Here is a 25,796-nt window from a genome sequence, read left to right as displayed (position 1 = left end):
TGTTCTTTGTAGCTTGCTGGTTTTTATTTTGATGAAAGATTAAACGGACCGCGACGCGGTGTTCACGCTGTCAACGTTGGCCCGGCCGCTGCCATGTTATCCCGTTATTGACGGTGACGGCACAATCTAGCCATCTGGGGTGCAATTTTGTAGGAATTCTATTACTTTTTTATGCCTTTTGAGAGCTATCACCGCGCTGCCATTGAACGAAAATGACCGACCGGGCCGCGTCCATTTTGTCTGTCAATCACGCGACGTCAGGAACGTGCAAAAACCAGAAACGTCGAAGTGACGTTGACGCACTCATTATGCGGAGCATAAGGCATGAATTTTTGGCACGGCCAGGGCCAGGGTCGTTTCTAAGGGAATAAAAAATGACTGCCCCTCTCGTCGCTATGGCGATGGCTCTTTGCCGTCGCCGACGTGGACACGGAGAGCCAGACGACGCATTTGACATGCCGGATGACCATTTACCACGGCCTTCTCGCCTCTCGAATGAAACGGTGCGGTTGTTGTGCGAAGAACTTAGCATGTATGCTAAGTTTTTTTTACCGTTGAACAAATAAGTTAATCATAGTTTAATAATGACCATAGTGTTTATTCATGCTTTTGCCCCGCCCTTTTATGTAATACCCTGAAAGGGGTCCTTAAGGGACAATAAATGATGATGATGAACTGGAGGGGGAGCTAGAAGCAGAACGACTGACGGGACTTTCGGTGGAGCGGAAGGTGTTGTGTGCGCTGCGCTTCTTTGTCGCAGGGAGCTCCCAAGCGTCCGTATAGGGAGCGAGGAGATGACCCGTGTGTCGCAGTCAAGGGTGAGCGAGTGCCTGCGACGCGTGGTAGAGGCTGTAGCGAACGCAGGGGCCCGCAACAAGTGGGTACATTTTCCGAAGACGACCGAAGAAAAGGCAGCCGTGAAGGAGCGTTTCCTTCGGCGCGGTTCCACTCCCGGCATCGTAGGATGCGTGGACGGCAGCCTCATAGCCATTATCGCACCCAAGGGTGAACGCAAGGCTGCGTTCATGTGCCGCAAGGGATACTACGCCCTCAACTGCATGTTCGTAAGTAAACCTCACGTTTACTGGTGCCGATTCTTTTTGACAGTTACGTTGCTCTTGTCAACGTGCACTGTCTCTGTTCACATTTTACCTCAGACCTGCGACGCGGAAATTAGGATCCTGGCCGTGGAGCCTGTGCGACCGGGGGCGGACCACGACTCGTTCGTCTGGCGGATGATATGGCTGCTGCGCCGGTGGTTCCAAGGGGAATACCTCCTCGGGGAGACAAAACATTTTTTTTGTTTTTTGGCGCAGTCATGTTTCAGTATTGTCCGCTCCAGCACAAACTTTTAACTAAATTAAAAGCACACGAGTGCCAGGAGTACAAAAAAATGAAAACATTTGCTGCCACCACTGGCAATCTTCAAAGCTGTAAGTTACAAGCATGCTATCAGGTTCCTGCCAGGAGAAGACGGAAGCAACATGTATTAGTGCTGCTACTGCACCCAGTGCCTGCCAGAAGCAGAAATGAATACACATTAGTGCTGCTACTGTGTCAATAATGGCAAACGGAAGTGTCGATTTCTTCTGCTTCTGGCAGACACTTGTAAATTTGTGAACAGTTTGCGTCGGGTACGGACATGCTCAACTCATGCTTTTACTTGGGACTCACAAGGTCTGACTTCTACCTTTGTTGAATGATGCTGTAACTTTCCTCAGTTACCAACTTGGCTCTCGTCGTACGAGTACTCAGTGTACTATTTCCATCTTCGTGCAGGTGACAGTGACCAACCCTTGGAGCCGTGGCTCCTAAACCCAGTTCCCGGCCATCATCCAGTGCAGACACACGAGGGGAAGAACCAGAAAGCTCATGCCACCATGCGTTCCGTGATGAAGAGGTGCATCGGGCTCTTAAAGAGCCGTTTCCGCTGCCTGCAGCGGTACCGCATCCTCCTCTATGAGCTGGAACGTGCGGCTAACATTGTTACGACATGTGCTGTGTTTCGCAACCTTCGCCTTTCTGAGGGCGATATAGAATCAGACGATGACAGTGATGGCGAGAGGAGCAGCAGCAGTATAGTAGTGAGCTTGATGGTAACAGCGTCCCCATTCCATGCGGTCTGCCCCGAAACACTGGGTCTGGAATGCATTATTCGAGAGGGCCGGCTGTTCAAGACACTGTTATTGGCGTGTTCGGCACAACCCGTGCGCAGCACATGCGTTACTTGAGAAGTGTGCGGTGGCAGCTGCGACGCCAACCGCAGCGCCAGCATCGCTAGGTGCATACACGCAGTTGTAGTGTCAGTAAGATGTGGTGCTAAAACAGATGCCAAATAATTGCATTGTGCATTTAATGCTGTGAAATTTCTCAAACATTTTCCATAGTAAGTTGTACTTGATGTCTAGGTAATGCAAAGCATTCATGATTTGTTGAGAAATGTGAAGGTTGTGTAGTGAAAGGTTATGTACAGCCTAAATTTATAATAAGTGAAACAGTATCTTTAATGATGACATATAATATTGAAAGCAACCTAAAAATAAGTGCGTTTTCAAAGTGTCTGCCATGATTTGCTTGTTGCTGCTGTCGTCATCTAGATGTGCTATGTGCCATGTATGTAGCCTACGAGAAGAAAGGGGGTTGACCAAGGGGCCAATTTTGAATAATCACATCATAAGAAGCCAACAAAACAAGGACCCCAAAGAAAACATAAAGTTACTTGTATTTATACTAATTGAATGAAACAAAATATGAATTCATGGCAATGAAAGTGGTTGAAAAAATTGATCATGTCTTCGCATTACGCGTGCATTGAATTAATGAAAATGAATGGCAATTAAAGTGGGTGAAAAAACAATTGGCCGCAGGTGGGGAACGATGCCAGGTCTTCGCATTACGCGTCCATCGCACATGTAATGCTAAGACGTGGGATCGTTCTCTACCTGTGGCGGGTTGTTTATTCACCTTACTAACACATTAAGAAATTTAGAGGCAAGCATTGTGTCTTATCCAAGCGCCTGCATAAAGTTCTCACTTCAATGTTATTATTTTCACCTTTTGATACCAATTATGTAATAAAAGTTGAAGTCGCTACTATCATTTGCCGTTGTAGCAGCTTTTTTCTCGAAGCGTAACCGTCATTGCAGGGGCGCCTGACCATGGAAGTATTACTGTTGCAGCGATCACCTTCACGAAGCTATTGTTCTTTCTTGGCGGTGCCCTATTGAAAGGGCACCGCCGTGACAGAACACATCACGCACGCACCCGTACACCGACAATATCAGGTCGCGTAGAGCATGCGGGTAGCCAGGCCCGAGTGTTCGAGGAACTTTGTTTGTTCACCGACAGCCCATGCGCACAGCAGCGCAGCTCAAGAGTTCCTCATGTGCCCCAGGAGCCCGCCCTCCGTACAGGGTGGAGACAACCGCGGCACCTACAATGGTGTCCGCCATTCCCGCGCCCACTCCGAGGGACGCGTTGCCGGCGCCTGCGTGTATGAGCGATTTGTAGGCAGCACAATGGCTTTGTGTGTGCAAAAATACTATAGAAAGACATAATTACGCGGTCATGGCTAGGCAAGTAATATTTTTGAGGATTTATAGTCAAATAACCATATTAAATAAGCTGCTTCACGCGCTCACGTAATGCTGTAGCTTGAAGTCGTTTTTGAAACGCCTTACAGACGCCTGTTGGGGTGATAGTTTGCGTACCGTTTAACGGGAACTAGGCGACATGACACTCGCTGTTTCGTTTTACAGGGGGGAAGTAACGCGTTTATTTGAGCATTATGTAGAATTGACAATCGAATATCAAATGACCATATCACTAGGCATTGCTGTTCTTACCTCGTAGCTATATTAACTAAATGTTGCCTTACAAAAATAATTTAGCCAGTTTATAGAAAGTCTATTGACATTTGCCTACACGGTGGACCGTCTCTAAACTAATTCTACGCACATGTCTAGATAAATTCTAGACACTGTGTTCAGGCTAGTCTATGGGTATACTTATGGCCTTACACTTCTCATCGAGTATTGTCTATAACATGTCAATGGACAGTGCCATGACTTATGGACGTACAATTTTATCGGCTACAGTATATCAAATGTTTATATCCGAAATTAGATATAACTTCTGTATTCTCTTTAGAGCATAATTTCACTTTTTGATTGACTATAGTATTGCTTAAAAATATCCGTAGAAAAATTCTAGAGACCTATCCATAGATTTTGTATAGACTCTGAATCTATTTTTATGAGGTTAGGACCCTGTTTGGGCACATGTCCCCGTCGTATATATAGTCCTATATACAGTATATGCAGATTTCGCGCCGTTCAATCTCTGCTTCATCGGCAACACTGTCACAAAGGAAGTTCCCTCATTCCCCTGTGACCTCGATCATTTTTTTTCTTCTCGGGAGCATAATGCGCGGCGAGGGTTACACCGCGGGATTGGTTTTTGCTTGCCACGACAACGTCGCTTGCCGGGCACGTAACACGGAGAAGCTCTGTTGTTTCAGCAGCGCCCCTGAAGACGTGGCACTCAGCCGCGAAACACTAGACCTGCGTCGCTTCTCATCGGCGAGCAGACTCTGCGAGACTGCGCTATATCGCTCATTTCCAATGCTAATGCAATCACACACGTGCTCCTTCGAGCTGCCCTTTGTTTATGCTCCGTGTCTGCGAATTCGCTCGCGGATTTTCCCCGCTGGGCCAACAAGTCAGACACGCTGTATGGCATAGGGGCGAGCGCCGATCTGCATATTGGGACCTGTAGATTGGTGCGCGCCATGTGCTCCACAGCAAAGACGAGGTTCAAAGAGGGATTTGCATGATCAGCGATTTCTCGAGGCGGCTCGAGACGAGAAGGCTTCCCGTATATCTCTCGTTGTCTATGATGTGTCACTGCTGGCTCATGCACTGGCTTGTTTGGCGCCATGTCTTATCTGGCCTCAAGTGATTGATTGGCTGATTGATTCATTGATTATGTTATTGAAATTAATTGGAATGTGTGGTATGACGTCACGAAACGGCAAACAGCGTTATGAGGAACGCTGTAGTGGAGGCACTGAATTAATTTAGATTACCTGGTTCCCTGCATGGTTTGGTTACTTGGTTTGATTATCTGGTTTGATGAAACCTGCTTTCTTTAACAGGCTCGTAAACTTGAGAATATGGGCGTTTTTACGTTTGAACCGCATAGAAATGCATGCATTCATTTTCAATTTTATTTCCTCATATTACAATACAGGTGGAGGGGCTGCAGAAAAAAAGTTACACCAGGGCAGCTTGACGAGTCTACAAACCTAATGCTCAGCAGGGAGGCAATACTGGAACTTGTACAATTAAAAAAAAGATAAGTATACCAAGGATTCACTAAAGTATAGGCGAAACAACAATATGTGCACATAAGTAAACTTAATCCACGTTATTTAAATACATAGCACGAAGCTCTTCGCGCGAACAAGAAAGCAAATCGATATTAATGAGACTTTAACCATTAAGAAGAGACAGAAGAATAAAGTGAAGGCGTTCTTGTCCAAGTTTAAGTCTAGGTGTTGGTACCATCCATTCCTCGCCACGTCTTGTTGGATAGCTTAACATTCTTTTCTTTAGTTCTGCTAATTTCCTGAGATTGGTTATATCATTCCTAATTTATGATTTATAGATGACAATGAGGCGATATTTATAGAAGTTATGTACTTTAATCACTCTAGAATGACTAAATAAAGCTGCTCTTGGATGTCGGTATGACGTATTATAATCATGTCGGAGACAGCTTTTTCGGATTAGGTGAATGCGTTCAAGGTTAGTAAACGTTATGGTACCCCAAACTAAATGGAAATAGTACAAATTCGAGTTGAAGATTGAGTTGTAAATCAGCATTTTAGTTTGTGTAGCAAGAATGTTTTTGAAACGACCTATCACAGCAGTGATTTGAGCTATTTTGTTTGAGACGTAATTAACGTGACAATCCCATGACATATTGGAGGAAAATATAACGCCTAGGCATTTTAACTGTTCTATTATTTCTACACGACGTGAATTTAAAATAATGTCTTCACGCCGTGGGATAAGCTTATTTTTTGGGCCGAAAATGGCAGCCTTATATATATAGTGTTACCCTCGTTGACCTTCATAAAATTAACTATGGACCAATCCTGGAGAGCTTTCGTTGCAACGTTGCATTGATAAATACGTTCGGAAATGGTATTACCGGTAAAAAAACAGACTTGTATCATCCGCATAGATGACAAACTTTGCGTCATGGTTAATATTTATTATCTTATTCATATATATATTGAAGAGTAAAGGTCCTAGCGTACTTCCTCGAGGGACACCGCACATGAGAAGTTTCAGTTCAGACTGTGTACCGTCGATTGATACCACTTGTTGCCTGAATGATAGATAAGAATTCAATAATGATAGTGCTTTCCCTCGGATACCATGGTGCTGCAATTTATTCAGCAAGATTTTCAGATTCAGCAAGCAACAATACAGACGCCACTGCACCTTAAGCGCGTCCCATGAATCTGGGTAAGATCTAGAAAGAAAGGCGTGCAAGACTTGACAAACAAGAGCGCGAGTGCGCGTCCTGTAGAACGCGTGTGTCGAGACGCCAAGGTTTTTGTGACGAGGAACCAGGAAAAGAAATTTCAAGTGTCATGGCTCTGTGGTCAAAAATATAAACAAGACACAAAAGATCGGGAGACATACTGAGCTAAATTACTTGGCACATGGGCACGGACTAACCTGCTTGACGATGAGCCACGTCGCCATGTCCAGAAAAATAAAGAACCATGAAAAATTCGATATGTATCCAGCAACGAAAAGGGCTGAACGAGGCGACGCAACTCCCGTGCGTTCCAGTCAGCGCAACTCCAGCCCGGGCCTTGCACATCCGCTGGCGTGTCTAAAATGCAATTAAAATCTCCGACAAGCACTACGGGACAACCATCCAGGAAGTATATGTCTAGAGCACGAAAAAAATCACAGGACTTATTGGTATGCGGGGCTCCCTAAATCCGTAACCTAAACGAATAAAGCACACAATCAAATGCCAATATCCGCCCTGTCCCATCATAAAAAACATAATGATCTCGTAAAAGAACTCTGTTGAAAATACCGACTCCGCTAGAGCGGGATGTCGCGAAAGAGCAATACAATCTAGTTTCAAAGTGCGTTTGAAAGCAATAACATGTCCAATGGCTAAAAAATTTGTTTCTTGTGAACACAGAATTTAGAACTTTAACATGGGCCACGCTGATAATTTCTGCTTGTTTAATAGCCCTTCAGGACCCCTTCGCGTTCAATAAATTAATATTCATGGTGTCAGCCATATATAATTGAAAGTGTCACCAAAGCGACACTTTCAATTATATATGGTCGTGTTGTTCAAGTTTGCACCCTGGGAACAAGTCCAGGAGACATGCAGTACACACGTCACTTCTTCGACCCTCTCGAAGAGGGCCAAGGTTTTTTTTTTTTGTGCTATAACTCAGCGCGGTGATCCGGCGCGCCGTCCGAGCCAGAGCCTTACGCATGGGCACACTTTACGTCTCGTGGGGCCGCCGTTTCTACGTCGAGTCCATCCAGGCTTGGCGAAACTCCAAGGCTGCTGTCAACTTCGAGGTTGAAGCTGTTTCCTGATGATGATGATCTTGGTAGCGGTAGGGCTGCTGGATTGATTTCAGTGCCGCCGACAACTTCTGCAGCCAGGGGCTCATTCAGATTTTTATTTCATTCAGATGTAACGGACGCGGCGTTGTAGGCGTCGCAATTGAGGCGTGTGAAACCACAGCATATTTCGTGGGTGTAACAACTATAGATATCGCGAGGTCGGGTGTTTTAGCCGTGTTTAAAACATTGGTTCGATCAGGAGGACTGATGGCAGCAGCCTAAGTGGAGGCGCTATCTGCCACAGCATGCGCTTATTTCGCTGCTTGGAAGGCCAGCGAACATGGCGTGTTGTCATCCGCCACGTCATCAATAGCGCGGTCTTCTTTTTCGGTAGAGGAGGCCGGCGAACCTGCAGGTTCGCCGGCCTAATTACAATTTTTTACAAATTACAAATAATTTACACCCCTAAGGGTTTTTTTCGGTGTCTATAACTAACCCCCTAGCACCCTTGAAAAAGCTGGGTTTTATAGGGAATTACACCCTTATGATGGTTATTCTATATTCCAATAACACCCTATCCCTTGAGGGTGTTTTGAACAACATATTACCCTTCGACCCATGGGGTGTAAGGGTGTGATCAGGAATATATTACCCCTTCACCTATCGGGTGTAATGAGCAATATAATAGCCCTTGAAGTACGGCATGTGGAAGCGGGTACATATGCACTTCATTGTTTCTAAGTCTACAGTTAGGCTAGCACACAGAAATGTTATGTATGGTGTGCATACAATAGGTAATGTGTTTACAAACGCACTGCATAGCAACTTTGAGAGAAAACACATTATCACTTGTGAGTGTTCTGCGTGAAATGGTCCCATTTATCACAGATACAGAGTGACTGCATGGAGGGTCATTTATTCTAGCCTCCTGTACAATATTTTGAGCTTGCACTATGCCTTGTGGTGACAAGTCTTGCGGCCGTTCTACATTGAAGAACAGTCTCATTCAAACCAAAGTTCCAGGGCACAGGCGAGGATGATGATGCCTTTTTGTAGCTAAATTCCAATGTCCTAAGGCGAGCCATCATAGATGAAGCCATTTCTTCATTGATCACTGTAGCCATCTGCTTCTTTTCTACCTGCAAAATGATTTGTTGCAATTTAATGTCAGGAAAAGTACACGAAACATGACTAGCAGCGCTTCCCTGCATCATTCACTTTAATATTTCAAGATCACATGAAGAGCAGGTTAAAGAAAACAAGCACAGATAGTGCTTACTTCCAGGAAATCGTTATTTCGAAAGAATAAGGCATTTAATCTGCCACATCATGAATGTAGGAGAGACAGGCTACACAAATATATGAGGGCAATTCAGAAATTATTGCCTCCAAGCCCACTACTTTGCCAATATTACAGCAAACATTTTGAACTTTTTATCATTGATGCACTTATGCTTAAGCTATCGAATGTCACTTGCCTCGCCTTCCTATCTCTTCTCGTTCCAGAGTAATCGAGAAATTCATGGCATCCAGTGGTGACGTCCAGTTGAAACAACAGGCTGTAATTGAATTTCTGACTGTGGAAGGTTGTGCGCATATCAACATTCATGGCCATTTGACTGCAGTTTACAGGAATGCCTGTGCTGACATCAGCACTGTGCAGAGGTGGGCAAGGACTGTGAAAGACCAAAATCCTACTACATCAAATCTCCCGAATCAGCACCGAAATGGATGGCCCACAATGGCTTCTGATGAGGGTCATGAACATCAGCAGATGAGTTGACTCGGTGCAATCGCAGGATCAAGCAACACCAGATTGCAACACTCGCCATTTCCATTGCCTCAGTGAACCACATCATTAAAGACCTGCGTTACAAGAAGACTTGCGCTTGTTGGGTGTCACGGTAACTGACGACTGACATGAAAAAGTCGAAGCATAGCCAACAAGTTCAATTCTTGTAACCCAGGAGGTTTTTAATTATGTGGTTCACTGAACCAATGGAAATAGCGAGTGTTGCTGCAATCTGGTGTTGCTTGATCCTACGATTGACCCGATTCAACTCGTCTGCCTGATGTTGATGATCCTCATAAGAAGCCATTGTGGGCTGTCCAGTTCGGTGCTGATCCTGGACATTTGATGCGGCTGGATTTTGATGTTTCTCAGTACTTGCCCACCTACGCACAGTGCTGATTTCAACACAGGCATCCCCGTAAACTGCTTTCAGATGGCAATGAATGTTGAAGGGCGCAGAACCATCCGCAGTGAGAAATTCAACTACAGCCCACTGTTTCAACCGGACATCACCACTGTATGCCATGCATTGCTCGATTACTTTGGAACGTGAAGAGATAGGAAGATGGGGCAAGCGACATTCTATAGCTTAAACATCAGTGCATTAATGATAAAGAGCCAAAATGTTTTAAGTACTACTGGTAAAGTAGTGGGTTGTGCATCAGTGCACAACCCACTTTTGTGCCTCAGTGCATAAAAGTACATTTTGTTAAAAAAGTAAGTGGAACAACAGTGCATTTTTCCGGCAAGTTTGATGGTGCATATCTCCAAACTGACGCCATTCTGGAAATCAATTCCAAGTAGATACACCTTGTAATCTCACTGGCTATGATTCGTAAATTACAATATGTGCCCCAGATATGTGGTGGCGCTGGCAAACACTCCCAGCGTTCTACTAGGAAGCATAAATACCCAAGAAAGTGATGGGGAAACGGCGCCCAGTAGCTCAATTGGTAAAGCATCTAACGCGTAATGCAAAGACGTGGGTTCGTTCCCCACCTGCAGCAAGCTGTTTTTTCATCCACTTTCATTTCCATTAATTTATCATTTCTTTATTTCATTTGTTAATCACAAGTAATTTACCCTAACTTGTCCTTGGTGTCAGTGTTTGCTGGCTTCTTAGGATATGATTAATAAACATCGGGTTTCTTGGTTAAGCCCCTTTCTTTTCGGTTATATTAGCTATAATGTAATTCATTCAAGAATATTTTTTTTAATTAGTTTAATATGTTTCGACTTCTTGTGCTAGATATATCTGCGTGTTTGAATATTCCTGCTCAAGGACTAGAATTATGCTATATGCAACAGGACTATATTTAAAAATTCCACAAGACTGAAAATCATCACCCTGCATAAAAACAGTGTGAATTTAAAAACAAGCTTCAGTGAACCTTATTGAATCAGCAAATAGCCAGTGTAACTAGTCTGATCGTCCTGGAAATCTTTTGTAGCTTATCAGCATAGTGAATTTCAATTCCACATTTAGGAGTGCAAATTTTTCTAGAAGTCACCTTTTTCTTTTTAACAGCTAGCATCCCTGCCAGTTTGCTTAAACATAATGTTGCATGACTTTAACAGTACTGCACAATTACTTTTTTCTGCTCACAGTGTCTAGTGATGTGTCTTTAGCAGCTGAGATAATTAATGTTCATGCAGATAAACATCAGAAAACATTGCAATAACTGCCAAAAAAATGCAATCATGCGTTTTGTTTACAAAAGAGCATGTGCTCTACCTTCTGCCAGTTTTGCTTTCCGTGTCAGGCTAGAACGGAACTTGCACAAAAGGCACCTTTTGCATCCATGAAGATATTTTATGAGGTTATGGTGGTGTCGAAACATGACATCAACCATAACACTTTAAACTATTTTATGAAACAGGTATTTGTACAAAGATAGAAAAGGCACCAATTTTGAATTTATCACATTTGGTTTAGAGTACCATAGTATAAATGGCTCAACTAGTACAGGTACGCAAACGGGCTAGTTGGTATTGGTCGATGACGTTAGACAATGTGAACTCGACAAAGGATGGAGAAAGAGGCGATAGGATTTGTTCCATTTCTCGCCACTTTTGACGTCCCTTGTACAAGTCTGCGCTGTCTGTCGAACATCATGGATCAACTAGTACAGCCTGAAAAAAATATGTCATGAAAGAAAACTTGACTTTCAACCTCGACAATTCTGCCTGTTAGGTACTATGGTTTCTTTAGAACTTATTTCTTTATAGAAAGTCAGACCCATCGAGTAAAGCTTACTGAGAAAGAAATGAAGAACAACGTCAACACCTCTCAAGGCACATGCATCAAAGGAGTCAGAGCATCATACACATTACCTTTAGGTGCAAGAGTATTCTCTTTCTTAGGCAAACTGCATTTCTAGTTTCTTAAAGCCTATATATTTATTTGCCACAGCTATGGGAAAATCACAAGGTGGAAAAGATGTGTTGGTGCAATTTCAACTATTATGCACAACAGCAAAAGGTAAAGCACAGGAAGTCTCACTGCTCCTCTGTCTAAATGAGATTCAGTTTCATTTGTCATGTCCACTCCTATCCTGATGGCAGCAGAAACAGGAAGACAGCAGCGTGGTTCAGAAAGTAGATGAAGGAGCTGATATCCTAGCTGACATAAAGAGTAAAAAAAGGGAGCTGGTCAGGCCATGTAGTGCAGACGTGAGACATCATTAACTAGCGCGAAAAAGACAATGGACGACAGCTAGAAGCACACAGGACAGAACTCTAGGCTTCAACTGAAATTTTGGCTACACAGAAACATAGGATTCAGGGGATGTGACCTCAACGCATGGAAGCAACATTTATCTTTCCTTTTCCCTGCCTGACGCAGGAGGTATTGGAGCCAATCGATGGGCAGGTTCGTTTCGAGATACGAACACTCTTTTTTGGCGAGAGCAAGGGAAGGGGTGCTTACACACTAATCATCCGCTTTTCGATGCAAAGTGCTTCGAATATTTACATGTCGACCTGCCTTTAGAGCCGCGTGGGCAGATGAGTGCTTTGAACCTGCTCAGTGCATGAGCACTTACAGCAATGATTGGCCAGATGGCCACCAGCCATGACAGCTGCCCTATCTTTGTTCCCCCAAGCGGTCGTTTAAACACCGACCTGTTTGGCTTGAGGACACATAGGGCAGCTTTGAGTGCCTTGGTGGCTGGTGGCCACATGGCCAATCATCGCCATACGTGCTCATGCACAGAGCAGTTTCAAAGCAATCGTGTGCTCAGGCAACTCCAGAAGCAGGTACATAGGGAAATATACGAACCACTTTGCATCAAAAAAGTGGGGAATAGGTGTGTAAGCACCCGTCTCTGGCTCTTACCAAGAATGTTCGTAAGTGAAATTAACCTGTTCATAAATTTGTTCCGATAGCTCCTGTGTTGTTTCTGTCCGTCGACATTCTGTGCATTCCATGTTTCTGTGTAGCAAAAACTTCAGTTGAAGTCTAGACTTCTTTCTTATGTGCTTCTTGATGTCTTTTTCACGCTAGTTATTGATGTCTCAAGTCTGCAATGAGCACCAACTAGCCCAAGTGCCTTCTTCAACCATGTAATGCATAGGGCAGATAACCAGTGGCACATTCGAGTTACAGAATGGATGCCAGGAGAAGAGAAGGGTAGTCAAGGACAGTAGATGAGTAGACTACGATGAAGTCAAAAAATTTTGCAGGCTTCACTTCGAATCAGCTAGCGCAAGACAGGGGTAATTGGAGCTCACTGGGGGAGGTCTTCATCCTCCAGTGAAAAAAATATGTAGGCCAATTGTGATGAAAAAAGTATACCTGTCGGGTCAGACGTCCTCACTGTCTTTTCAGCAACGTGTAGGCCCAAGACAGCCAGTCGGTTCCCATGCAATTGCTTCATGCTGACTGCAACTGCATGGGCACAAGAAAACAACCCACCATTAATACCATTCGAGATTGACGACTCAATAAAAGAACCTCTCAAAACTGCAAATACAATTAAGCATTTACCAGCTTAATAATACATATATAAAGGCCAAGAATAGTTACAATAACCATACACTTTATAACTAGACATTAAAATAAGGTAGTGAAGCGTACAATAACCGTAGGACGCTAAGTGCAATTCATTTCAGAAATACTGTTGACAACTGACAGGACGCCTTAGGCAGGGTTCAGTCACACAACAAGAAAACAAATAGTAGTAATAATAAGCACGCCTGCGTGAAACCAAGAAACGAGTACAAGGACGAGAAAAAAATTGATTAGGCTCGGTGTGCTTATTTATACAAAAAGATAAATTTATAAACAAATAGCGCAACCACGCATTCATCCGCAACAGCACGACAGCTTCTATAACAAACGAGCACAACTTAAAGCGATTGATAAGTACATAGCCGGGACGGTCGTGGTTCTTTTGTTTTGCATTAGTTCTAGTCATGAAACCACAAGCATTGCAAGCTGCCTGCGCCATTACCTACCACGGGACCTCCGACAAAAAAAAATAATAACAATTGAGTGAAAGTACAAAAGCGACATTTAATACGGTTGTCACACTGCACACTTTTGGCCGCGATCGATCCTGCCTGGAATCGAATTTCTGGACGCGTTTGGCCTCGTTGCACAATCGGTGGACGGGAGCCAATCGCGGTCGAAAATTTCGATCCAGAACGCGCTCAATCGTGCTCGAAAGTGGCCGTGTGACACCGGTATAAGTCTGCGCCCATCTTTGGTAACAGAAAGAACCAATTAGTCAAACCAAAGTATTATTTCCCTGCCTGCGCCGAATACTGACGCGTAGCAGTACTTAATTCTCTACAACTCTAGTTGAGGACACGTGAACAATGAAACATTCTTTTTTTTTTTCTTTTTCACATTCGGTGCCCATAGGCTACGCCTGGAGTACATATACTACACTCGCATCCAACACACCTTGCGCTGTCCTTTAAATAAATTACGCCAAAATTACTACCACAATGACGCACCATAAAAAACGCGACGCTGAACGTGGCTACGTACGTACCTTTTATATGAGCACTTCATGCGCCTTGCAAAAGGCCCTCGGTTTGAAGGCGGAGCGCTGTCACGATCTGTACTCTGGGCACGCCGTTTCGTTTACGTAGTGGATGGTCCATGTTGACGATGCATTCCGCCGAAAAACAAAACGTCCACTTCATCACTGTTCAGGCCGAATGGAAGATGTTTTCTCCTTCGCCACGAATGACGGCCGTCGTAGGCGTAGTAAACACACTGTCACAAAGAAACACCGATGTCGTAGGCCGCTGCTGCCCTTCTTTCTCACGCATAATCGCGTCGTCTTCACTCCGGACGCTCACTTCGCGTCGATGAGCACAAAAGTACACGAAAACAACGAGTTGATACAACCTAAACGCAGCAAAAAAACAATCTAATTACTCACAACTTCAAGAATGTCACGGAGAACACACACACATGTGCTCCCGGCAAACGGTGCTCCCGGCGGCCCGCCGCGAGACGCAGGAAATGACGTAGCGGCGTTAGCGGCGACACCCGTCGGGGAAGTTATTTCAATTTCGGTTTCGTTTTCAAGGCATAAAAACAAATATTCTTTTAAACTATGTGTGTGTATTACTTTCAAAGCTATTTATTTTACGCTACCTCTAAGCCATTTTCTGTGTTTACGGGTAGTTTCACTGGAAATTTATTTCCAGCAACATGGGCTGATATCAAACCAAATGGGGCAAAGGTGGGCTGGTAACTGCGTGTAAGTGAATTTATTTGTCGATGCTTTCTTTTTTGTTTGTTTGCTTGGACGTTCATTTGTAAAGAGACGTGGCCCTTCCTGAGTGTATAAGATACAGAGGTACTTGCGAGTCTGTCTTTTCTTTTATGCACAGAGAAACGGAGAGAGAAAAAAAGCTTTAATTGGCATTTTCAAGAAGTTCACAATGCTCATATTTCTGAATTGGAGTGCTCACTCAAATTTTAAATAGCTTGGATTAACGGCAGATATAAAAGTACTTGCATAATAGCTTTCTAAACGTATAGGCGACACCACGAAATTTCACATGTGCAGAATTACACGAAAACCTTAAGTTTCCAAGTACGAAAAGTCTTTCTTTGCCTGCTGTCGTGAAAGTGCAACCGAAGCGAATCCAGATCTCGCGGGGTTTTTTTTTTCTTTGTTTTATGAGCGGGTGAGCGAGTGGGGCCTATGACCGCTCAAAAGAAAGAACAAATATAACAACGATTCCCCTCTGGTGGACAGCACCGTGAGTTGTCGTTGTCATAATCTGATGTCGGTCTTTGTCTTACTGCAGTTGCTTATAATAGCAGTTTGACGGGTAATTAGGAAGATATATTCAAAATCGAGGTATTTTGTGCATGCGGTAGACAAGTCATTTTCGACCCAACTACGCTCGCCCTCAAACTACCACGAGCAGAGCAATTTAGTATTGTTCCCATTCAATAGCTGTGCCTATACCATCGCCGAACCCCTTTGCTGGGCGAGGGTGCAGCTGTGGTAAAGGCTATTGAATGACAACAACAATTTCCTGGCAAAGTGTGGGAACTGTGATGACATTTCGTCTGGGTGTTGGCTTTAAGCATTCTCTTGTCTCCCCTTAGTACCATACTGTCTCTCCTCTGCGCTGTTGCATGTGAGTACAAAAAAGGAAGTGCTGCACCTTCTGCACTACTTTTGCGGTGGGTGGGGGTGGGTAGAAGGGGACTAACGCGTAATTAGTCTTCCAGAGGGCATTGTGTCGATGGCCAGGGTGTTTCAGTGGGCATTGTGACGGCTAAAGAGGTCCAAAGAGTATTGTAGCGATGCCCACGAAGTTCTCGCTAAAAGGACTCGCACACGCCTTCCCCGCGTCCCTCTCATGTTCATTATGCACGCTCTCAAACCACCCACCGACGCGGCTGGCAAGCCAGTGACAGCAGCAGCAGCAGAATTGGAAAAAGTGAGGGAGGAGGCATAGAAAGCTTCGCTTGAAAATCTGGCAGAGCGCCCCTGTGCACGCTGTAACCTGCAATCCAGAGCTCTGGTGTTTTGACAAAATTCAATTTCATTCTGCAAAGTATTTCTTTCCCGTATTCAGCATGTGCACCTGTCCTACCCGTCTCGCGAGGGGAAACGGGCGAGTCTCGCGCAGGTCTACATATGCCAAGACATCGCGAACGTATTTGGCAGGTGGGCAGTAGCGCGTACACTTGAAAAATGCCTCACCACTGTTCCGTGAACAAAGATGGGTCTGCAAATGCCCCGCCAATTTCTGGGATCTCGTTATTTCTACAATGATTGGCTTGTTATCCTATTCATGCATGCAATAATACTGTCTCCAAATTGGGAGGGGAAATATTTCAGTAAATACCGTTGTTAGTCGGTGTTGTAAATACTTTATGCATCGCAAGTTGTACGTTGGTTCTCTACACTTTCTTAGATTATTCTCCCTTTATTTTTGAGCACTCCGTTCAGGCAGTTGTTTGTAAGCCAGTAGAACGTTCCTTTACTATACAACTACAAACTTAATAGTTTCTTTTTGTACAGCCAGCTTCGTAAATTGACGCAGACGCGAAGCCATGAGCGTTTTGCACGGCTCTTTCTGCAGATGCTGCTTGAGTAAAGCATTGTGGTGGGTGAGAAGGCTCAAGTTTGCCAACGAACCTACCTTGTTTATAAACTTGAGAGAAGCAGAACGAATTGGGGTTATTGATTCGGCGAAAGAAGGTCAGGTGGGGTCAAAGCTTCTCGAATCGGCGTATCTTTTGTCCGCGTATGGTTCGTCGCACCCTTTTCTGCCTGTTTTGTCATGCTTGAAAGAAACCTAGACGACCGCACTGCTTTAGAGCAATTGTGGCGCGTCCAGCTGCATGCTGTCACGTGGCCTATTCATTTTGCTAGATTCCTGGCGTCCCAAAAGCAAGAGCTGCACTAGTTCTGCCTTGCTGAAAACATTTTGAACATTTTTCTTTTGGTTAAGTATTCAATACTAGAAAATGTAGGTGCGCGCTTTTGGATTCCGCGGAATTTGTGCGTGACGACATTTAGGAACTGTGTGCCACCTAGAACACTGTGACATAATAGATAGTAGTGCTTCAGCAACAGGTTTTTCCCAGGAAATATTTAAAATGGCTTATCAAAACAGACAGTGAAACGGAGGGGGACTCTCTTCAGGAGTTTTGTCGGCTTTGAAAGCCCGACATGTCTCAGGGGGGAAGGGCTTGGCGTAAGGCAGGGCCCATTTCTGGATCCGCCACTGGTTTTTAGTGCCGTGGGACACGCCGTCTCTTCGTGCAATTGTATGTTTGTGAATGTGATAAAAACAAACAAAAACACCCTTGCACCCAGCCCCAATATTCTTAGTCAGTGCACCCTTTCGGTGGGTAAAAGGGTGTTATGGCATCTAGAACTGCCCTATGCTTCGCAAAAAGTCATGATGATGGGATGTTTCTTGAATGAAAACACCCTTCAAGGGTGTTATGATTCGCAATTATCACCATCAAGGGTGTAAATTATTTTACTGTGTGGCGCGTTGCGATTGGCAGAACTGCATCTCTCTTTGTCATTTAGCGGCGCTGGTTGATGCGGCGTTAGGGCAATTTCTTTGGTTATGGCGTCACGCGCATTCGCGACCCCAGCTGACGCCGGTGGTAAGGCGCGAAGGCTGCAGCAGCAGCGTCCGAGTATGAACGCCGCACAGGGTATACGCGACTGCAGGGTAACCATGCCCGTAACACCTACAAGTATGGTTACATACGCAGCTTTCGTGGCCATAGATACCACAACGGCCACAGACGTCTGCGGTGCACTGTGCACGGTAGTAGTAGCTGAAGCCGCGCCGATGGCATACGCGTTGCAAGCCGTGGTAACCAAACGTCACAGGATGACCAGGGACTCGCAGGTAATTGGGGACCGGGGTTGTGGAGCTCGTTTCCATCCGAACGATGGAACGATGCTGCCTATGAGCACGCCACATCGTCCGTGTTGTAGCTTCGACGGGGCGGCCGGCCGGAGGACCTACGGCATGAGGCCTAAACGGCCGGGGCGCGCCGCGCCGCAAGAAAAAGCCGGACTGCGAGGAGACACGCTGCAGGCAACTTACAGCGTTTGGCGCTGAGTGGCGCCCTGACGTAAACGACCCAAAACCGAAACCTCAAGCCAACAGAGGATACCATAGTCCACTCATAAGACCAGCCATGACCAGCGTTGACAGAGAGAACCTTACCGCATGGTGATAGTACCTGGACGAGGACTTCGTTCGGAACTAAGCACGCCAAGAACAGGCAGGTTACGTTCGTAACCTGCGAGCCGACGGGAACGACTGAACAATGCTCGACACCGGTGACTAGGCGGCCAGCATCGACGAATATAGAGTCACAGAAGCCATGCTCTTGACGGTGACTTGGAAGTTGGGGCCTCCCATGTGCTCAACGCTGTAGACCTCCGTGGGGACAACAATATCGAATACTCGGCCCTTCGAGGTAGTCCACAACACTGTAGGCGGCATGGCGTGAGAAGTGAACGCCCATGACGTGAAACATGCAGGGACGCAGCAGAAACTGCTACTCCGTCCTTCTGACCTTCGCAACGCTGTCGAACGCACAAAATGGCGTACCAAGACTTAATTGCCTATGCAGCCAAGTGAGAGCTGTGCCGTTAAGGCTAGCTAGCTTGAAGAGCCGCCATTCTTTCTCAAATTAACTTGTAAATATCTTGTGCATATTTAACAAGTAATGTGGGCCAATTTAGTATTTCTGGTGCATATTTAAATCACTTCCAAATCACTTCAGGTTCTTTAAGCTAACGTATCTGTGATTAAGGAAAATAAGACGTTAACTAGCGTCCTTCGGTACTTTACTCCTGATCTGGAAGCTTCCCCGAAAACTTCATACAGGGACACACAGTAGCACTAGAGGCGCTGGCGTAAGCACAAGGTGGTGAAATTGTCGCGCCAGATTACTGGACTGCTCGTTTATGCAAATCTTGTACCAGGAAAGACGCATCTCCCTTTTAATGCAAAGCTTTCTTTGCCTCCTCCTTCCAATATCCGCTGCCGCCGCCGCCGCCGTTGCTGCCGCTGCTGCTAGCATGGTCGAAGTCGAACCCAGGACCTCGATCGTCGTCAGCGGCTGCACGCCATAGCCACAGTGCAACGTCGCCATTTGCTGAAATCTATATTTATGGATGCCCGAAATAAAAATAAGAGAAGGCACTCGGTAAGTGCCATCTGCTTTAAAGAAGCGTGTAAACGGGAATTCAAAAAATAAAGATTAAGCTGCAAAGTCCGAAACTTGACAGCACTTTTTCTTGGCAAAACTTAGTCAAGGAATATCGCCACAGAAAAATCTGAGCTTTCAGGGTGGAGATGCAATTCAATAAAAGGTTCTGCTTCCAAGTGGTGCCGTACGTACGCGAGGTCCAAAGGACGCAGAATAAAAGTGCATCACAGCATGAAAGTACAATGCATCCTCGTTAGCACTTCAGTGCAGAAATGCGAAATAAACCGCTTCACGATGCCATGCATTCCTGACTCACTCTTTCTCTCTCCCTCTGCTCTCTCACAGTGAAAGCGCACAGTCAATCGAATTTTCTAGGACGGTAAGTGGATTTCAAATTTCTCTGGCACCGCCAGGCGCCCTTTTCACCGCTTGGCCACTGTTTCGTTCTGTCATTGCCGCGTTGCAAGCCTTCGGTGCAAAAATCTAGAGGGAAGAATCTAGTGTAATCGAGTTCTTCCCGAATATTGACAATAAATAAAACCCTAATTTAATACCGCATTCATCACAGAAAGCAACTAGCGCATGAGAAAAACATTTTGCACCCTTGTTTTCGCTGTTACTAATTTGTGCCAGATTGGGCTCTTGGAATGCGTCTTCACACAACCATGATTTGAAGAATATACACAACGAACTGATTTCGCAAAAATACTGCTACGAGCTTGCCGTTATTGTAGTTAATATAAACGACTTTCAAAACAGTGTTAATAACAAAGGAACGCTAGGACTAGAGTTCCTGCGTATGCTCCCAAAAGGAGCATAAGCATCGTGGATTTGGTTCCCGCGGGCTGCTCGAGCTTCCATTCGTCGAACCCAGTAACGGGATTCGAAAAACGAACATGGCATCGCCGAGTCCACCACTAAGGCACAGATAAGTTGGCAATGGCGGCTCTCGTTGATGACAAAGCCGTCACGTGACTTAACCGTGACTTAACCATGGCATCTAAGGAGAAAAAGAAACGAAGACTAAATAAGCGTATTGTTGCTTGATTTATCTTCGTTAACCGCAATTCGTTTCTAATTTTAGCCTAAGCGAAATGTGAAACAGGCGCGGGCTTCTCTTAGTGCACCTTCAGATGGCGAAAATGGCGCGCGGCGTAACTAATTCTATTATATTCTGGCCAAGACAAGCACAGGAGCTTTGCATCGCTCAGTAATCTGTCCGAACTTCGACAGGCAATGAAGCTGAAACGCAATTTTAATAAGTACATATTTTACACCATTTACTGCTTTTACTCGATCACCGACATATTCACCGATACTCATTGCCATCCATCACCAAATGTCATGGCGCTCTTTGGCCATTTCTGGCCCTTGCGCCAAGAAACAATATCCATCAATCAAACGCAATCCCTTACGAGCATGCAAATAAGAAAGCAAAAGACAGCAAGCGACCAGTACCGAGAAGCAGGGAAAACGTTTGTAGCCAGTAGTGAACTATTTGACTGCGATGAAAATACCCCATCTATAGATGTGATCGTCACACCGGAAATGGGGGAGGTGTACTTATAGCAGTAGCCGATATCCTAGCGTCACACATGATACCACTGAATTCTTCCTTAGAGCTTGTTTGTGCGAACATCCCTTTCCGTCATCAAAACACCCTTTCTTGTGCCTGCCGCCCAACGCGGCACCTGATTTTTGTGAATTATTGCAGGACGTGTTGAATTCATCAGTTCTACAATTCCCGTGTGCTCCTTTGTTTATTTTAGGAGACTTAACTTTTTTTAAATTGATTAGTCGGGTACCGGCCCTACGAACACTGATACGACTGTCGAGAATAAATTAATTGTTAATTTATGTTCAGATTTCAATTTCACACAACTGGTCACCAAACCAACAAGAGTAGGCCTTACGTCTGGTAACGTGTTGCATTTGATCCTGACCACGACGCCAAACTTAGTGCACTCACTGACTTATTTTGCTGGTCTTAGCGATCATTGCTGCCTTGCATTTACCTTAAACGTCGACATTTCACCCCGAACTACTATTACTAAAACTATAAGAAACTACAAGAAAGGGGACTATGCAGCAATAAAAAAGGAACTGGAACAGTCAATTGATATATGCCTGGCTTTTCTGACAAGTCAATCGAACAGAATTGGAGCCTCTTTAAGACGAAGTCGCTCCGCTGATCGACAGGCACGTACCACTACAAGTTATATCCAAAAAGCAGCGAGCGCCATGGTTTACAACAAACCTAAAAGGTTTATTAATAACAAAAATCGCCTCTGCCTTGCTGCAAAGCTCGGCAGCAGTGTTTTTCATTGGCACGCTTATCACGAAGCTCTTTCCGCATATCGCTCTTCTATCAAACACGCCAGGAGTGACGGTCTCAAAATTACGCTTCTCTCGCTACTGTGTACTGACCCATCCATGTTTTGTAAATGTGCTAAACAAATGAAAGACACTGTAATAACACTTACTGACACTTGATAACACATTCCGATGGGCGTGCACGGCTAAACGAAGAATGCTGTCCCGTTCTTAACGACGTTTTTTCGCAATGTTTTTCCGATTCTCGAGAAATTTCGGTGCCACAGCTATGCGACAGCAGGTTTATTCCAATGGATTTTCTCGTGATTGAATTTTGAAGGAGTCATTAACTTAATCCAAAAACTTAGGCTTTCGTCTGCCTGCGGCACTGATGAGATAAACGCGAAATTTCTGAAAAACACTGAAGTGTACTCTTCCCTAATTTTGTCACACGTTTTCATGCGGTCTCTCCAGTGCTCCACTTTGCCAGCTGATTGGAAGATGGGGAAGGTGATTCCCGTCTTTAAATCCGGTAATCAACACTCTGCTTTAAACTACCGACCAATTTCTTCAACAAGTATCCCCTGTAAGATGCTTGAGCATGTGATCTATTATAACCTTATAACATCTTTTGGAACCAACTCATTCTTCAGGAGGTACCAACACGGCTTTTGTGAGCACCAATCATGCGAAACTCAGCTTCTGTCTTTTACGCATGATGTCATCTTAGAGCTAGATAATAGAATTCCGGTTGATTGTATGTTTCTAGGCTTCGCAGAAGCCTTTGATAATGTGTCGCACTAACTATTACTACTGAAGCTCGGCACACTGAACATCGACCACAATATTCTCAAATAGATAGAATGCTTTCTGACTAACCGCCACTCAGTACGTCACAGCTAATGATCGCTCCTAACATCCCTGTGCAATTAGATTTGGCGTTCCGCAAGGCTCAGTTTTAGGTCCTTTGCTTTTTTCAATATATATCAGTGACCTTCCGTGTAACATAAATTCATCCATAAAACTGTGTCCAGACGACTGTGCCATGTACCATAGAATAAATAACGAAAACGACCACTTCCTTCTTCAAGCTGACCTTAATCGCGTCTCTGACTGGTGTAATACTTGGCTAATTACCCTTAACGTAAATAAATGTAAAAGTATGTCAATCTCGCGTTTTTTTAAGACTTCTGAACCTTTGACCTACACGTTAAATGGAACTAAATTGGAGCAGGTTAGTACGCACGACTATCTTGTTGTTTACATATCAAATGATTAATCATGGCACTCTCACATTAACTACATTACTAACAATGCTTGTCGTACTCTCGGTTACCTTTGCCAAAACTTTCGCCAAGCGCCAGCACACCTTAAACTACAGCTATATCAAACATCATTCCGTCCAAAGCTCGAGTACGCTTCAGCAGTGTGGGATCCGATTCAATCAACGCTAACTGACACCTTAGAATTCGTCCAGAACCATTCAGCTCGACTTATACTAAATAATTTTGCTCGTACTGCCAGTGTCTCCTTGATGAAATCCACTCTTCACCTTCCAGACTTGGTAATGAGAAGAATGATTTCCCGCCTCTTACATTTTCATAAAATTCTCTTTCATAATCAAGTACTTCGACAGGAATTCATCTCAGAACCTGCTTACTTTTCACCTCGAATTGACAACCCAAATAAAGTAGCCGTCCCTTTGTGCAGCACTAATTTCTTTTTACATTCTTTTCTTTCGAAGACAAGTACAGAGTGGAATCACCTTCCCCTCTCCATTTCTGCCACTGAGGATAAAGCGTTGTTCAGTTCTGCAGTTACAGAACATTACCGGTGTAGCTGCAAACTAATGTTGTTGTTTTTGGCTGTAAATTCCTTTTATTTTTCTGTTTTATATTTGCATTGTACTCACCCCCTCTGTAACGCCCTCTGGGTTTTGAGGGTATACTTATAAATAAATAAATAAATAAATAAATAAATAAATAAATAAATAAATAAATAAATAAATAAATAAATAAATAAATAAGCTATCCAGAAAAGATACCGAAATGGTCAGCCGGGTAAAAAGAGAAAAGAGTTGGCTAAAAGCAACAGTAGACGTCAACATCTTGTGTGGTCCGTAGAGCCGTCATTGTGCACCTAATTAGGGCACAATGCGTGGTTTTGCTGTAGCTGATAATGCAGAGATTGTGTATGCGTAAGGCAGCAGGAAAACAACCGTTTTGGCTGTACATGCGAATGCGTCGTGTATACGTCCATGATACAAGAATGATACAAGAATACTACAGAATGATACAGGAATGCATGACACATAATTTTCATTCCATGCAACGTGCAAATTTACAGACACAATGGATAGTTAACAACGGAAAAACTGCGAACAGAGAAGAGTGGTAATACAAAGACACGTCAACAAATAAATAAATGCTCGTAAAATTTTGTAGATACCGTCGCGAAAAACATATCTAACGCATTTTCCATATCGGCATAACCCTCGTTGCTCATAACTGCGTTAGTCGATCTGTTCTCGCTTTGAATTGTGTCATAAAAAAAGGAGAAACGAAAAGCATCAGTAGCTGTTAGATATGGTTGCATACCTCTGCTATTGCCTAGACAATCGCATCTACTTCCAGCTGGTTGCAGATATAAATCCTTCTTTATTTTCGTTCGCCCACTCATGATTTTAAAAAGAAAGCTTAGCCTATGTTTACACCTGTGTTCCTCCAGATAGTCTAGTTCACGCAATTTTAACAAGGTTGTAACGCACTCCTTGCGTCTGTATTCACTGCATATGATATGGGTTGCTAGTCTCTGCATATTTATATTTTTTTCCTTCAGGACTTTCCGATGAGGGGACCATGCAACAAATGCGTACTCCAAGACTGGTAATATAATAATAATAATAATATATGGGGTTTTACGTGCCAAAACCACTTTCTGATTATGAGGCACGCCGTAGTGGTGGACTCCGGAAATTTTGACCACCTGGGGTTCTTTAACGTGCACCTAAATCTAAGCACACGGGTGTTTTCGCATTTCGCCCCCACCGAAATGCGGCCGCCGTCGCCGGGATTCGATCCCGCGACCTCGTGCTCAGCAGCCTAACACCATAGCCACTGAGAAACCACGGCGGGTCAAGACTGGTCGCACAAAGGTTTTTTAGGCTGTTAATTTCACGTCCCGTGTAGCAAGTTCCAGTTTTTTATTTAAAAAGTATAGTTCTTGGTTCACCTTGGAAGACATATTATCAATTTTTGAGCGCAATTGCAGTGTGTGCATTAATGACTCCTAAGTATTCGAAACAAGCTTCATTATTCAAAGAATGGTTTTCGATGTGGTGCATGAAACAAAGTTCACCCCTACGTGATCGACTACGCATAAATGTTGTTTTGCTATAGTTTATTTCCATGACCTATTTTAAATATCACTCATCTAATGCATGTAAGCTTCTGTTCAGATGGATTCGGTGACCTTCGCAAGCTAATGGGGAAACTAGTGTACTGATATTATTAACAAACAAGAAAAACAGAATTGGTCCTAAAACGGAACTTTGTGGAACCCCCGAGTACACACACAATGGACTTGAAGTTCATATCTGAATCCTTACAGACTGTTTTATTTATTAATTTATTTTCAAATACTGCAGCCTTATTCAGGGCTATTGCAGGAGTGGAGTACAGTAAACATAAGAAACAGAAACAAAGGCAGTTGAACATAATAGATAATACAAAAGACAACTACAAGGGCAAGCAATCTTATCGCACAAGAGCTTCTACAAAATCACGTAGTGTCAATTCACGAACAGATCCGGGTAATTCTTTCCAGCACTCGACAACTCTCGGGAAATAACTGTGTTTGAACATGTTAGTACGTGCAAAGAAAGGCTTTAGGT

The 25,796-nt window shown here is 44.2% G+C and overlaps 2 protein-coding genes across 2 annotated transcripts in view; one reads left to right on the top strand and one right to left on the bottom strand.

The window, feature by feature from the left end:
• Positions 1-25,796, bottom strand: part of Setd3 (SET domain containing 3) — a 148,810-nt gene that overhangs the window by 103,973 nt on the left and 19,041 nt on the right. The gene's annotated exons all lie outside the window — the stretch shown is intronic.
• On the top strand, positions 795-7,649 carry LOC139050840 (putative nuclease HARBI1). Its single transcript, XM_070527630.1, has 3 exons — positions 795-1,064; positions 1,158-1,222; positions 7,502-7,649. Exons 1-3 carry the CDS (start codon positions 795-797, stop codon positions 7,647-7,649), a joined length of 483 nt encoding a protein of 160 aa, XP_070383731.1.

This window comes from Dermacentor albipictus, chromosome 10 (genome assembly GCF_038994185.2).
Source record: "Dermacentor albipictus isolate Rhodes 1998 colony chromosome 10, USDA_Dalb.pri_finalv2, whole genome shotgun sequence".
Classification (NCBI taxonomy): domain Eukaryota; kingdom Metazoa; phylum Arthropoda; class Arachnida; order Ixodida; family Ixodidae; genus Dermacentor; species Dermacentor albipictus.
This window is presented reverse-complemented; position numbering and strand designations above follow the sequence as displayed.

Bases quoted from the DNA above. Each gene is read 5' to 3' on its own strand.
- LOC139050840 (XM_070527630.1), top strand. From the start codon at position 795: ATGACCCGTGTGTCGCAGTCAAGGGTGAGCGAGTGCCTGCGACGCGTG. The intron at 1,065-1,157 runs GTAAGTAAACCT...ATTTTACCTCAG, and splicing joins ACGCCCTCAACTGCATGTTC to ACCTGCGACGCGGAAATTAG. The intron at 1,223-7,501 runs GTTCGTCTGGCG...GCTATAACTCAG, and splicing joins CCGGGGGCGGACCACGACTC to CGCGGTGATCCGGCGCGCCG.